Source organism: Plecotus auritus, assembly GCF_963455305.1.
Source record: "Plecotus auritus genome assembly, chromosome: 5".
NCBI classification, from domain to species: domain Eukaryota; kingdom Metazoa; phylum Chordata; class Mammalia; order Chiroptera; family Vespertilionidae; genus Plecotus; species Plecotus auritus.
Window position 1 is genome coordinate 181,671,752 of NC_137776.1, and position 12,666 is coordinate 181,684,417.

General features: G+C 67.3%; 1 protein-coding gene across 2 annotated transcripts in view; it reads left to right on the forward strand.

Moving 5' to 3' along the window:
- Window positions 1–10,811, forward strand: part of USP20 (ubiquitin specific peptidase 20) — a 28,702-nt gene extending 17,891 nt beyond the window's left edge. For both annotated transcript variants that reach the window (XM_080670060.1, XM_080670061.1), the window contains 15 exons: window positions 162–597; window positions 994–1,134; window positions 1,434–1,549; window positions 1,822–1,994; window positions 2,424–2,518; window positions 3,176–3,209; window positions 3,408–3,453; window positions 4,502–4,682; window positions 5,448–5,574; window positions 5,978–6,147; window positions 6,230–6,311; window positions 7,216–7,324; window positions 8,183–8,285; window positions 8,923–8,994; window positions 9,421–10,811. In XM_080670060.1, the coding sequence (XP_080526186.1) occupies window positions 162–597; window positions 994–1,134; window positions 1,434–1,549; window positions 1,822–1,994; window positions 2,424–2,518; window positions 3,176–3,209; window positions 3,408–3,453; window positions 4,502–4,682; window positions 5,448–5,574; window positions 5,978–6,147; window positions 6,230–6,311; window positions 7,216–7,324; window positions 8,183–8,285; window positions 8,923–8,994; window positions 9,421–9,581 (2,046 nt within the window). In that variant the 3' untranslated portion in view covers window positions 9,582–10,811. The remainder of the gene's footprint in view (window positions 1–161; window positions 598–993; window positions 1,135–1,433; window positions 1,550–1,821; window positions 1,995–2,423; window positions 2,519–3,175; window positions 3,210–3,407; window positions 3,454–4,501; window positions 4,683–5,447; window positions 5,575–5,977; window positions 6,148–6,229; window positions 6,312–7,215; window positions 7,325–8,182; window positions 8,286–8,922; window positions 8,995–9,420) is intronic.
- The last annotated feature ends 1,855 nt before the right edge of the window (window positions 10,812–12,666 follow it).

Sequence of the window (12,666 nt, forward strand, 5' to 3'; positions counted from 1 at the left end):
GACGGTGCTACTGACGCCACTGTGAGGGGCCATCCGCGCGCCTGCCCAGGGCGCAGCAGGAACGGGCCAGAGGAGGCGCCTGGCGGCCTCGTCAGAAGCAGCAGGCGCTGGGGCAGGTCCCCCACCCGGGAGAGCCCTGGTGATGCAGCCCCTGGTTCCAGGACACCCAGGAGTTCCTGCGCTGCCTGATGGACCAGCTGCACGAGGAGCTCAAGGAGCCGGTGGTGGCGGTGGCCGCGGCCCTGACGGAGGCCCGGGACTCGGACCTGAGTGACTCCGACGAGAAGAGGGAGGGCGACCGGAGCCCGTCAGAAGACGAGTTCCTGTCCTGCGACTCCAGCAGCGACAGGGGCGAGGGCGGTGGTCAGGGCCGCGGTGAGGGCGGCTCGGCGGAGGCGGAGCTGCTGATGGGCGAGGAGACGGGCCGCGCCATCTCGGAGAAGGAGCGGATGAAGGACCGCAAGCTCTCCTGGGGCCAGCAGCGCACAAGCTCCGAGCAGGTGGACGAGGACGCGGATGTGGACACCGCCCTGGACCCCCGGCCCCCAGCGGCTCAGCCCCCATCACCACGGTCCGCCAGCCCCTGCCGGACACCAGGTACCAGCGGGCCGCTCAGGGAACCATGCTGTTTGTCCAGCACCTACTGTGCGCCAAGCACCTACTGTGCGCCAAGCACCTACTGTGTGCCAAGCATCTACATGTGCACCAAGCACTGCCACGCTCGGTGTCAGAGCATTGGCCTGGGAAAACCCCTGGGGGGTTTTCTACCACAAGATCCAACTTCTGGGTGAGAAATGGGCTAAATAATAGGTCCAGACTCATTTAGCTGATAAAGCTGGCGTGGAATTCAGAGCCCTGCCCTTGGGTGGGCACAGACTGGGGTGGGCACAGACTGGGGTGGGCACAGACGGGGGACCCACGGCGGTTCAGGCCTCAGTCCTTTTAGGAGGTGCTGGCTGCCCTGGCCCAGCACAGTCCCCTCTCTGTCCACAGAGCCCGACAACGAGGCCCACATGCGCAGCGCGTCCCGGCCCTGCAGCCCCGTCCACCACCACGAGGGCCACACCAAGCTGGCCAGCAGCCCGCCTCGCGCGAGCCCCGTGAGGATGGGACCGGCCTACGTGCTCAAGAAAGGTGTGGAGGGCTGGCGGGAGGGCGGGCAGCGGGGCTGGGAGTGGGAGTCCTGCCTGTGGCCGCCGGGTTCGAGCCTTCCTTGCTGGGCTGGGCTAGGCTGCGACTCTGAACCCCCTCCCCCCCACTGGGACCGGAGTGGGGAGCCCCATCGTACAGACCATGACCAGGCGCCAGGAGTGGAGTGCAGACCTAGTCATGTGATGCAGAGATTTGACCCCACGTCCCGGCCAAGCAAGCCTGAGCCAGTCCTGGCCCCAGGCAGGCCCGAGGGCTGGACCTAGCTCCCTCTGTGCCCGCAGCCCAGGGGCCGAGCACGGGCAGCCGGCGGCGGAAGGAGCAGCGCTACCGCAGCGTCATCTCCGACATCTTCGACGGCTCCATCCTCAGCCTCGTGCAGTGTCTCACCTGTGACCGGGTGAGTGCCCTGCGCTGGGAGGGGCGCCCCGCCTTCAGCAGCCTCAGTGGTCCTCGCTGGGGCTGGGTGGGGAGCGTGTTGTCCGCCTGAGGCCTCTGCCTTTCTCGAGGGGCAGGGCCCTGGGGGCAGGGCGCCCGGGCCCAGGGGTTGGGGAGCAGGCCCTCTGCCTCCCACCTGCCCGCCTGTGGCTGGGCCTCGGGGGCAGACGCTGCTTGGTCTGAGCAGGGCGGGATTCTGGAAGGTGGAGAGCAGGCTGACCTTTGACTCCACAGGTGTCCACTACGGTGGAGACATTCCAGGACCTGTCCCTGCCCATCCCGGGCAAGGAGGACCTGGCCAAGCTGCACTCGGCCATCTACCAGAATGTGCCGGCCAAGCCTGGCTCCTGCGGGGACGGCTACGCTGCCCAGGGCTGGCTCGCCTTCATCATGGAGTACATCCGACGGTAAGCCCACGCCGCTCTCCGGGGACGGGAGGCCGCCCCGGCCCCGCCTTCTTGGTCCCAGCCTGGGAGGCCTCAGACCTTAAACGGCAAAGCCCGGGTGTTTGTAGGGATGAGGGCAGAGTCCAGAGGGAGCTGGAGGCGAAGGATGTGTGGGAGTCAGCTAAGTGGGGGGTGTCCCTGTCCGCGCTGGGATGGCCCTTGGATTGGAAGGCAGGTAAGGACAGGAGTGACCAAGGACGGCCAGCGTGGTCAGGGCCCCTCCCAGATGAGGGAAGCGAGGCTCAGGGCGCGATGAGGCCACTCTCCCAGGACCCTGAGCTGCTGGCTGGCTCCACCCACTGGGCCGAGATGCCTCAGCCCAAAGGTCCCCAGCGCTTACCCTTGCTCAGGCCCTGGGAGCACCCCGCCACCCCTTTTCTGTCCCCATAGGTTTGTGGTGTCCTGTACCCCCAGCTGGTTTTGGGGGCCGGTCATCACCCTGGAAGACTGCCTCGCTGCCTTCTTTGCTGCCGATGAGCTGAAGGGTGAGTGAGCGGGCTGGCGTGGGCGGGGTTGCTGGGTCTCACCCTCTCCATCCAGTTCGAGGTTTCTGGGTCTCACCTGTCAGCATCCCACCCCTGCCCGCCGGGCTGGGCCTGGGGCTGCACGTCCTCAGTCCACCACGTGGGGGCTCCTAGGGGCCACCTGTTTCCTCTCCTCACCGATCTGGTGGGTGAAGGCGATGCCGCGCTTTCATCCTGCATTTCCTTGACTGTTGCTGAGTGTGAACGTGGTTTTCGCAAGTATCTCGGCTGTTAGGATTTCCCGTTTCTGTCCTTTTCCCATTTTTCGGTTGAGCCCGGCCTGGCCTTCCAGGCCCCTGTTGAACAGGAGCTGAGAGTGGGCACCCTGTCTCGGCCCTGACGGTAGAGGAAGCTTCCAGCTTTCCCCGTGGAGTCTGGTGTTAGCGGTGGGCTTGTCACATGTGGCCTTTCTGCGTTGAGGTTGTGTTCCTTCCGCGCCCAGTTGTTGGAATCCGTTATCGTGAAAAGATGGGCATTGGCACTTGTCAGGTGGTGTTTCTGTGCCCCCTGAGGACCCGAGGTTTTTCCCTCCATCCCGTGAGGGTAGGGCGTCGCCTGGTGCGCTTCCTCCTCTCATTCCCACCCCTGCCGGCCCGTGCCGGCGTTCTCCCGTCCTAGGTGACAACATGTACAGCTGCGAACGGTGTAAAAAGTGAGTGTGTGCACCGGGGGCTCCTCCCGTTCCCTGTCTCCACCCTCCGTGGTCGGCACCCGCTCCGCACACATCCCCGGGCTCCCCAGGAGGTTCCATCCTGACCTCGCAGAGTGACGGGGTGGGGGCGGGGGGTGCTCGTTCGGGCCCTCAACCGCCCCTCAGGGCCGTCACCACCTGTCGCCTGCTCTCCTCCAGGCTGCGCAACGGGGTCAAGTACTGCAAGGTGCTGCGGCTGCCCGAGGTGAGAGGGGCAGCCCGCCATGCCCGCCCGCCACGCCCTCCCCGTCCGCCATGCCCACCCGCCCTCTCTGCCCGCCATGCCCGCCCTCCCCGCCCGCCCTCCCCGCCCTCCATGCCCGCCTGCCCTCCCCGCCCGCCATGCCCGCCTCCCCGCCCTCCCCGCGCGCCCTGCCCGCCCTCTCCGCCCGCCCTCCATGCCTGCCTGCCCCTCGCGCCCTCCCCGCCCTCCCCGCGCTCCCCGCCCGCCATGCCCGCCCTCCCCGCCCGCTATGCCCGCCGGCCTCTCCGCTGACCGGTGGTGGCGGCTGGGCAGAGGCTGTGTGTGGAGGAGGCCGTGGGCTGGGGCGCCTGGCTGAGGGGCCTCCTGGGGGCCTGGCAGATGGGCAGGGCTCACCCTCACTGTGTCACTCGGCACCCTCTGGGTGGCCTCACTCCTTCGTCACCACGAGGCAGGTGTAGGGGCGCCGAGGGCACCACTGAGCAGGCAGCTGTGCAGGGCGGGGACCTGGCCGGCGGGGGTCCGGGAAGGCCTGTCTGCATGAGCCCCGAGGAGGCGGGGTGTCGGCCTCGGGGAGGGAGCGTGGGGCAGGGACAGGGGCAAAGCCCTGAGGCAGGAGCGGGCAGAGCCGAACCAAGGGAGGCCCGGGCGCCCGGGGCAGAGGAGTGCGGCCACGCACGGTCCGGGCGGCGCCGAGGGGTCCGGGAGCCTCCGGAGAAGCCTGCCCCAGCGGTGCCCGTGGAACTGGTGGTCAGAGTCGGGGACGGTGAGGTCAGCTGCCAGGGACAGCTCCTGCGGGCGGCCGGCCCTCTGAGTGCGCGGAGCCCGCGGCACACCGCCTTCCTGGGGCGCGGGCCCCGCTGGCTCCACACAGGGGCCTCCCATCGTCAGTGGGCAGTGCCCGCGCCGGGGCCTCGGAGGCTCTCGCCGCCGGCTCTCCTGTTTCTGCTTGGATGGCAGGACCTGAGCGGGCAACAGCGGGCCCCTGTCAGGGTACCAGGGTGACGGGCCCTGGTCGGCCCTGGAATGACCAACACTCCGGCTCCCCCAGATCCTGTGCATCCACCTGAAACGCTTCCGGCACGAGGTGATGTACTCATTCAAAATCAGCAGCCACGTCTCCTTCCCCCTCGAGGGGCTCGACCTGCGCCCCTTCCTGGCCAAGGAGTGCACGTCCCAGATCACCACCTACGACCTCCTCTCGGTCATCTGCCACCACGGCACGGCGGGCAGTGAGTCCAGCACCCATCCGGCCCGGCCCCACCCGTTCCCCAGGGCATCTCCCGGTGCCCTCCCCGCCCCGTTCCCCAGGGCATCTCCCGGTGCCCGCCCCGCCCCGTTCCCCAGGGCATCTCCTGGTGCCCGCCCCGCCCCGTTCCCCAGGGCATCTCCTGGTGCCCGTCCCCACCCGTTCCCCAGGGCATCTCCCGGTGCCCGTCCCCACCCGTTCCCCAGGGCATCTCCCGGTGCCCGTCCCCACCCGTTCCCCAGGGCATCTCCCGGTGCCCGCCCTGCCCCGTTCCCCAGGGCATCTCCCGGTGCCCGCCCCGCCCCGTTCCCCAGGGCATCTCCCGGTGCCCGCCCCGCCTCGTTCCCCAGGGCATCTCCTGGTGCCCAGCCCCACCCCATTCCCTAGGGCATCTCCTGGTGCCCGCCCCACCCCGTTCCCTAGGGCATCTCCTGGTGCCCAGCCCCGCCCCATTCCCTAGGGCAGTGGTCGGCAAACTCATTAGTCCACAGAGCCAAATATCAACAGTACAACAATTGACATTTCTTTTAAGAGCCAGATTTTTTAAACTTAAACTTCTTCTAATGCCACTTCCTTAAAATAGACTCGCCCAGGCCGTGGGATTTTGTGGAAGAGCCACACTCAAGGGGCCAAAGAGCCGCATGTGGCTTGGGAGCTGCAGTTTGCTGACCACGGCCCTAGGGCATCTCCCGGTGCCGGCCCCGCCCCGTTCCCCAGGGCACCTGTAACCTGCCGGCCTCTCCCGCAGGCGGCCACTACATCGCCTACTGCCAGAACGTCATCAACGGGCAGTGGTACGAGTTCGATGACCAGTACGTCACCGAGGTCCACGAGACGGTGGTGCAGAGCGCTGAGGCCTACGTCCTCTTCTACAGGTGTGCGCCTGGGCGGGCGCTGGGGGGGCTGGGGGCCTGGACCTCGTGCCCTGCTCCCCAGGGCTTGACTGGGAACATGGTGGTAGTGAAGCTTGAAGGATTTTTAAGGCCCAGGGGTAAGAACTCACGTTTTTGAGAAAGAGCCCCCTGGCTGCGGGCATGTGGGAAGCCGGCGACGGTGGGTTTGGGTCTCTGTGTGGTCCCCGTGGAGGTGATGGTGGCCAGGACTCTGGCAGGGGTGGTGGGCGGCTGAGATGCGGACAGATCGCCGAGGGGTTCGGGCCGTTAGAGTCAGGAGGCTGGATCCGGGAGGCAGGCTGCCTCTGAACGGCCCTGGACAGGCGTGGCTGTGCCCCGCGGAGGGGACCCCAGGCGCAGCGGCTCCTGTCTCCCCACTGCCCAGGAAGAGCAGCGAGGAGGCCGTGCGGGAGCGGCAGCAGGTGGTGTCCCTGGCCGCCATGCGGGAGCCCAGCCTGCTGCGCTTCTACGTGTCGCGGGAATGGCTCAACAAGTTCAACACCTTCGCCGAGCCGGGGCCCATCACCAACCACACCTTCCTCTGCTCCCACGGAGGTGAGGGCGCCTTCTCGGTGGTCGGTGTGCGGGGCGGGCGGGCCGAGCCCCCACCTCTCCCTCCCTGTGCCTCTCTCCGCAGGCATCCCGCCCAACAAGTACCACTACATCGACGACCTGGTGGTGATCCTGCCGCAGAACGTGTGGGAGCACCTGTACAGCCGGTAGGGAGCTGAGGCCGCCTCTTCCGGGCAGCGCCCCGTGTGGGCCCGCAGGCAGCTGGGCAGGAGAGGGGGGCGGGCAGGGCTGCCCATGCCCCCACACCGCCCGCATGGAGCCTGCAGGGCTCCCCTGGCAGCTGAGTCTGCACCGAGAAAGGCCCACTGGTGGGCACCAAACTGGCTCCACAGAAGGAGCACCTTGGCCCTCTCACAGGTAGTCCTGTGGGCGCCGCTGCAGGGCAGCTGGCCGGTCCCTCCCCCACCCGTGCCCGGCTCAGGTGGCCCAGGGCTCGTGCTGCCCGGGCCTTCCGGGTTCAAGTTCATCAAGACCAAGAGCCTGTGTCCCTTTGAGGACCTGCCCAGGCCCAGATCCCCCTGCAGCCGGGCAGGCAGGACGTGCCACGGCCTGGAGAGAGGGTCAGAGGGTGTGGAAGGCAAGGCCGAGGGTCCTGGCTGCCCAGCCTCCTGTTGGACTGGCTGTGCCCCACCCACTTGCAGTCAGGTGCAGACCCTGCCTTGTGGGTGGGACGGAACCCACAGGGAGCTGCGCCCCAAATCCTGCGGGATCCATGCTCCTACCTGCAGAAGGACCTGCAGCCCCCCTCAGGGTCCAGCCGGGCAGGCTTAGCCCCCACAGCCCCTGCCCAGTGGCCAGGAGAGGAAGCGGACACCGGTGTGTCCTTTGTGACGCACCAGCCTGGGCAGGCGCCCTGCTGGGGACTGTGGGCACGCTGGCCACATGAGTGAACAGACTGGGCCAGGGCGCCCAGGGAGCAGTGCCAGGGGGCCTCCCGGGACGAGGGGGGCTGGCCAGCGGAGAGCAGTACCCACTCTCCAGGCGTGCGCCCCAGACACCTCCCTCAGGGTTGCGTGTTTCTCTCTGCCCCTCCCCCCCTCCTCCCCGCAGGTTTGGGGGCGGGCCTGCGGTGAACCACCTGTACGTGTGCTCCATCTGCCAGGTGGAGATCGAGGCGCTGGCCAAGCGCAGGCGGATGGAGATCGACACCTTCATTAAGGTGCATGCAGGGGCAGGGCGGGGGCGGGGGATAGCCGGCCTCCACCTCCGCTGGGTCATGTGGGGACTTGAGGACAAGCCAGGGGCCCTGCGTGGAGGCTGTGCTCTGTTGGGGATCATAGTGGCCAAGGCCTGGCCCACACCGAGGGCCTTACTGGCAGGGGCATTGGGTGTAAGTTGAGGCCCATCTGCCTGGTGTACTGTGAAGCAGCTGGTAAAGGAACGAGGGGCTGCTGTTTGGGGCTGGATGGTTTCCTCTCTCTCTCTCTTAATATATGTTTATTGATTTCAGAGAGGAAGGGAGAGAGAGAGAAGCATCAATGATGAGAGAGAATCATTGATCAACTGCCTCCTACACGCCCCCTACTGGGGATCGAGCCCACAACCCGGGCATGTGCCCTGACCGGGCATTGAACTGTGACCTCCTGGTTCCTAGGCTGACGCTCAACCCCAGGCCATGTTGGCCGGGCTGGATGGGTCTTTGTTGCGGGGGCTGTCAGAACAGGGGGCTCGGGGACCTCTGTCAGGCAGCCGTGGAGGGCTGGGCAAAAGACACGGCAGGACTCCTTGCCTGTGGCCATGGAAACAGGACAGGGTCGGAATAGGTCACGAGTGAGCCAGTTCTGTTCGGCGGCAAACAGCCTGGGCCGTGTGGTAACTGAGGTTCTCCAAAGCGTCACTTCACCAGAGAGATTCACCAGGTGTTAGCAGCGGGTCGCGGGGACGTCCATTTCCCTCGGACATCTGGGAGTTTACGTCTCCCGCCCGAGTATCTAGTGTGTGTGGGAGTGCAGCGGGCTGGGCAGGTGTTGGGGTGTCCGTGCTGACCGCCCTCCGCCCCTGCGCCCTCCCCTCCCAGCTGAACAAGGCGTTCCAGGCCGAGGAGTCGCCCGGTGTCATCTACTGCATCAGCATGCAGTGGTTCCGCGAGTGGGAGGCCTTCGTCAAGGGGAAGGACAACGGTGAGTCCGGCAGGACTCGCACACCGCCGGGCGGGGCCTGGGCTGCGGACCTGCGGGGATGGGCGTGTCCCGGGGACGGAGGGGGCCCCCTAGGCTGCGCTGGCCTGGCAGGTCTTAGGTGCCCCCTCCCCTCCCGAGTGAGCAGAGAAGGCGGGGGCTCCCACAGCTGTCCTGCCCCCCAGCTGCCCTGCTCTGCCCCTTCCCTCCCGCCTCTCCGGCTGATGCCCCGAGGAGGCTGCTGCTCCCTCCTGCCCGCCCTTTCCTTTCGGGATTCTGTTACCCTAAATCAGGGGTGGGGAGCCTCTTTTCTGCCAAGGGCCCATTGGAGATTTATAAGGCCCTTCGCTTCATATGATTCACTTAACATAATGCTGGGTCAGGAGCTAGTGCGAGAGTCCCGGGAAGTCCCTGTGCGGGCCGGGGCCTCTCAGCCGCCTGTGGGTGAGCATCTGGTGCCCCTAGTCCTCACCTGTGACGACTCACACTGGACCCCGGGCCAGGATGGCTTCTGGGGGTCCCAGGGGTGGAGGCACACCTTGAGGCTCGCTCTTACCTGTCTGGGGAGAGTCACGGTGGAGGTGGGCACTGGGTTCTTCCCGCTGGGCAGCGGCGCTGAGCCCGAGCCGTGTCTCCTCAGAGCCCCCCGGCCCCATTGACAACAGCAGGATCGCGCAGGTGAAAGGCAGCGGCCACATCCAGCTGAAGCCGGGTGAGTCTCGGCGGCAGCCCCGCTCCCCCGCTGCCCGCGGGCTATCAGGCCCATCCTTCCCCCAGCCCTGCACCTGCATCAGGCCAGGCGGCCACCCCAGTCCAGGCCCGGGCCAGCAGATGGGCGGAGGCTCCAGCCTCCCTGTGGGTCCTCGAGGCCCCGCCCCACCTCCATGGCCCTCTGCTGGCCTCCCTGCCTGCCCTTCCTGCGGGCCCCACCCCTGGAGACGGGGCCACGGCCAGGCAGGTGCCCCGGGTCCGCCGAGAACGGATGTTGTGCTAGAAACCCCCGAGGTTTCCACTCGACCGCTTTGCACATAAGCCCGTGGTCGCCCTCCCGCCCCTGGGGCCCTGGCCCTCCCGGAGCCCCCACTGCCGGGACTGCGGTTCCATGACCGCGCTGACAGGCGCCTCCTGGGCCCCGCAGGCGCCGACTACGGGCAGATCTCCGAGGAGACCTGGGCCTACCTGCACAGCCTGTACGGCGGCGGCCCTGAGATCGCCATCCGGCAGAGCGTGGCCCAGCTGCCGGACCCGGACAGCCTGCACGGGGAGCAGAAGATCGAAGCCGAGACCCGGGCCCTGTGACCTCCGGGCTGCTCTGTGAGCCCCTCCTCCTCCTCCAGAGACCCTCTCATGTCCCTGAGCCTGGGCCCCTGAGCACACCTTCCAGGAGGCGCTTGGAGGACCCTGGATGGGGCCTGCCTGTGCCCTCCTCCCTGCGGAGGGCGAGTTTGCCCTGGGGGAGAGGCCGGCGCTGCCGAGCCCAGGTGTGTTAGAGGCAGAGTTGTTAGGTCCCAGTGAGACGCTGGGATGGGGAGTCCACCCCCTCGGGCTGGTCCACACCACGGTCAGCGGGTCTTCGTCCCGGACCTGCCCACACGTTCCTGTCATTGGGTCCCCAACCCGCCTCCGCCAGCGGAGGCCCAGCTTTTGTTCCGAGCTCTCAGCAGCGTGGCTTTGGGACAGAGGGTCGGAGAGGCTGTGGCTTCGTGGGCATTTCCCACGGGCGCCTGGTCCAGCCCCCGAGGCCCGCGGCAGAGCGGAGCCGAATGTCCGCCTCACCCCGCACCTCCCCGCCGTCAGAGAGGCTCCTGAATGCTGGGCTGCTCTCTGGTTGGGGACTCACTCAGGAGGGGGTGTGTCCGAGGCCGCTGGCCCCCGCCCTGTGCTGTGAGCGGCCCGCAGTGGCTGGACTCGCCCCCAGGAACCGGTGGGGAAACAGATGCTCTCGCTGCTGCTGTCATTTGCTGCTCATGCAGCTCCCTGGGGGCGGCCGGGAGAGAAAAGCTCCCTCCCGCACCCGCCCAGCGCGCAGGCCCGGCCGGAGGTGTGGCCCCGGCAGCTGTCACAGGAGCGTCCCCGATGCTGAGTGAGGCACTGCGCCCCGCACCTCCAAGCACACTTCCATGGAGGAAGCAGCTGGGCCCGATGCTCACCTTGTCGGGCCAAAGTGAAGTGGGGGGAGGCGGGTCCTGGGACCAGAGCCCCCGAATACTGTGGACTTCAGTCTCCGAAGCAGCAGATGTGGCGGAAATCCCAGCGGGCAGAGTCCTGCAGCTCAGGCCTGCGACCTCGTTCTCCCGGAACCTGGGGCCTTCCCCCGGCGATCGCAGAGCAGCCCCCGTTGGGTTTCTGGGCGTTTACCCCAGTGTTCTGATTGCTGCTCCTGCACCCCGGGGACTCCCCCACAGGGCCACGGCTCGTGTTGCCCTGTGCGTGACACGGAGCTTCCGCGGTGCGGGCTGGAAGCTGGCCCACGTCTGTGCCGTGTAGTCTGTGTGTGAGATGCGTAATAAATCACCCGTGTTCCCCACAGCCCTCGCTGCGTCTCCATCACGGGAGGGAAGCCTGAAGCCCGCTGTGGGGGTGGGGAGGGGCGGGCATCCCCGGTGACTGACGTGACAGACACGGGACACGGACACGGGACGCAGGAGGGGTTTTGTCTGGCTGATGGCAGAGGCTGCAGGAGCGAGAAGGCAGCGCCCGTCTTTCCCGGAACCAGCCTGGCTCCAAGGCGTGGGCCCGCGGGGCCGAGGGCGGGGACAGGCCAGCACATCCGCAGGCTGGGCCCCTCCTGGCACCACGCCACAGACTGGGTGCCACCCCCTCCCGGCCCCGGAGGGCCCCCTGCCCGGGCACCTTTCCTGGCCTGGCGTCCGCACGGGGAGCTCCGGACAGTGAGCAATGCTGAGTCTAGTCCCCGTGGGTGTATTTGGGGGATCGGGGGAAGAGAAGGCCTTGGGGTGCTTGTCTGTTCCTTTAAACTTGAGATGCTGTCGGGCATGTGCAGAACGCTCACACCAGGAATGAAATGGGTGGCGGTGCCGCCCGGTATGCACCCCGCCGGGTCCTGAGAAGCCAGCCCTCGGAGCACACGGGTGCCTTCCCGCCGCGGGTCACGCCTGGCCTCGCGCCCTTCACCCCTCAGCTCGCCTTCGTTTTCCCACAGTGGGTGCCTGAGCCATATCTTCGGCTCTGCCCACACCTGAGCGTGCGCGTGGGATCCACGTGCTCTGCCCACACCTGAGCGTGCGTGTGGGATCCACGTGCTCTGCCCACACCTGAGCGTGCGTGTGGGATCCACGTGCGTGTGTTGGGTTCGGCTTTTCTTGCTGAACGTGGAGGATGAGAATGGAAACGTTTTGTCTGGAGGCCTGAGTGGTTTTGGGGGTTGGAGACATTTGCTTATTCTACAGGAAGAACCAGGCACCAAACTGGCCTTAAAATGTCACCTACTGTTTTTGCTTAAAATACCCCGCTCTCCAGTGGCTCAGCCAGACTCAGCGGCCGGAGCCCGGACAGGACACCGGAGCCTGCGGTTGCTCAGCACACTGACCGCGGGACAGGAAGCGCGGGCCGTGCCTCCGGTCCTTCTCCCACCGCTGTGCCTCCATCCTGTCCCCTGGGGCGGGGTGGGGGTGGCGGGGGGCTCCCTTCAGCAGTGCCCCTGCAGCCAGGGATCCTGGCTGGCTGCTCGGTACCTGCCTTTCCACCTGCTGCGCTTCTGCTCACAAACCTGCCCAGAAATACACCTGCCGGGTGCAGCCCCACGCGGGCCTTCCTGCTTCCTCCTTCCCGCTCCTCCGGCTCGAGTTCCGCAGACACGTTCTCCTGCAGGCGCCGCTGCGCCCGGAGCCCCGGGAGCCCCAGGAGCCCCTGGCTCCAGCCCTGAGGGCTGTGTGGTGCTGAGACCAGACAAGCCGGTGGGGAAGGAGCCGGAAGCGTTTCACACAGTGTGTTCAGGAAAGTGGCCGGGACGGTGAGGGTTTGACACCTGCCAGATGAGGGTGTTTGGAGCCGGAACTGGGCCTGTGCGGGGCGAGGACAGGCACGCTGGGGGCAGCTGCTGCGGGACCCAGACAATCTCCCCCGTCTCTGCTTCTGGGGGCCACCCGAGGAGGGGGGGGGAAAGGAGGGGGGAGGACAGAGGAGCAGGAGGGGAGGAGCAAATCCGAGTTTCCTCCCCAGGCGTTTGGCCCCTGGGCTCTGAGGACAGAGGCACACGGGCCTTCCTCAGTTCCTGCTTCTCAGGACCTCTTGTGCCCAGCGGAGGCCCTGGAGGTGAAGTCGCTCACTGCACCAGCGGCACAGGGACAGGTGAAACCGCAGGGCGGCGCCTGACACTGAAGCCCCGGGCCGGAGGTTGGGCAGCACGACTCACCGCCTCCCC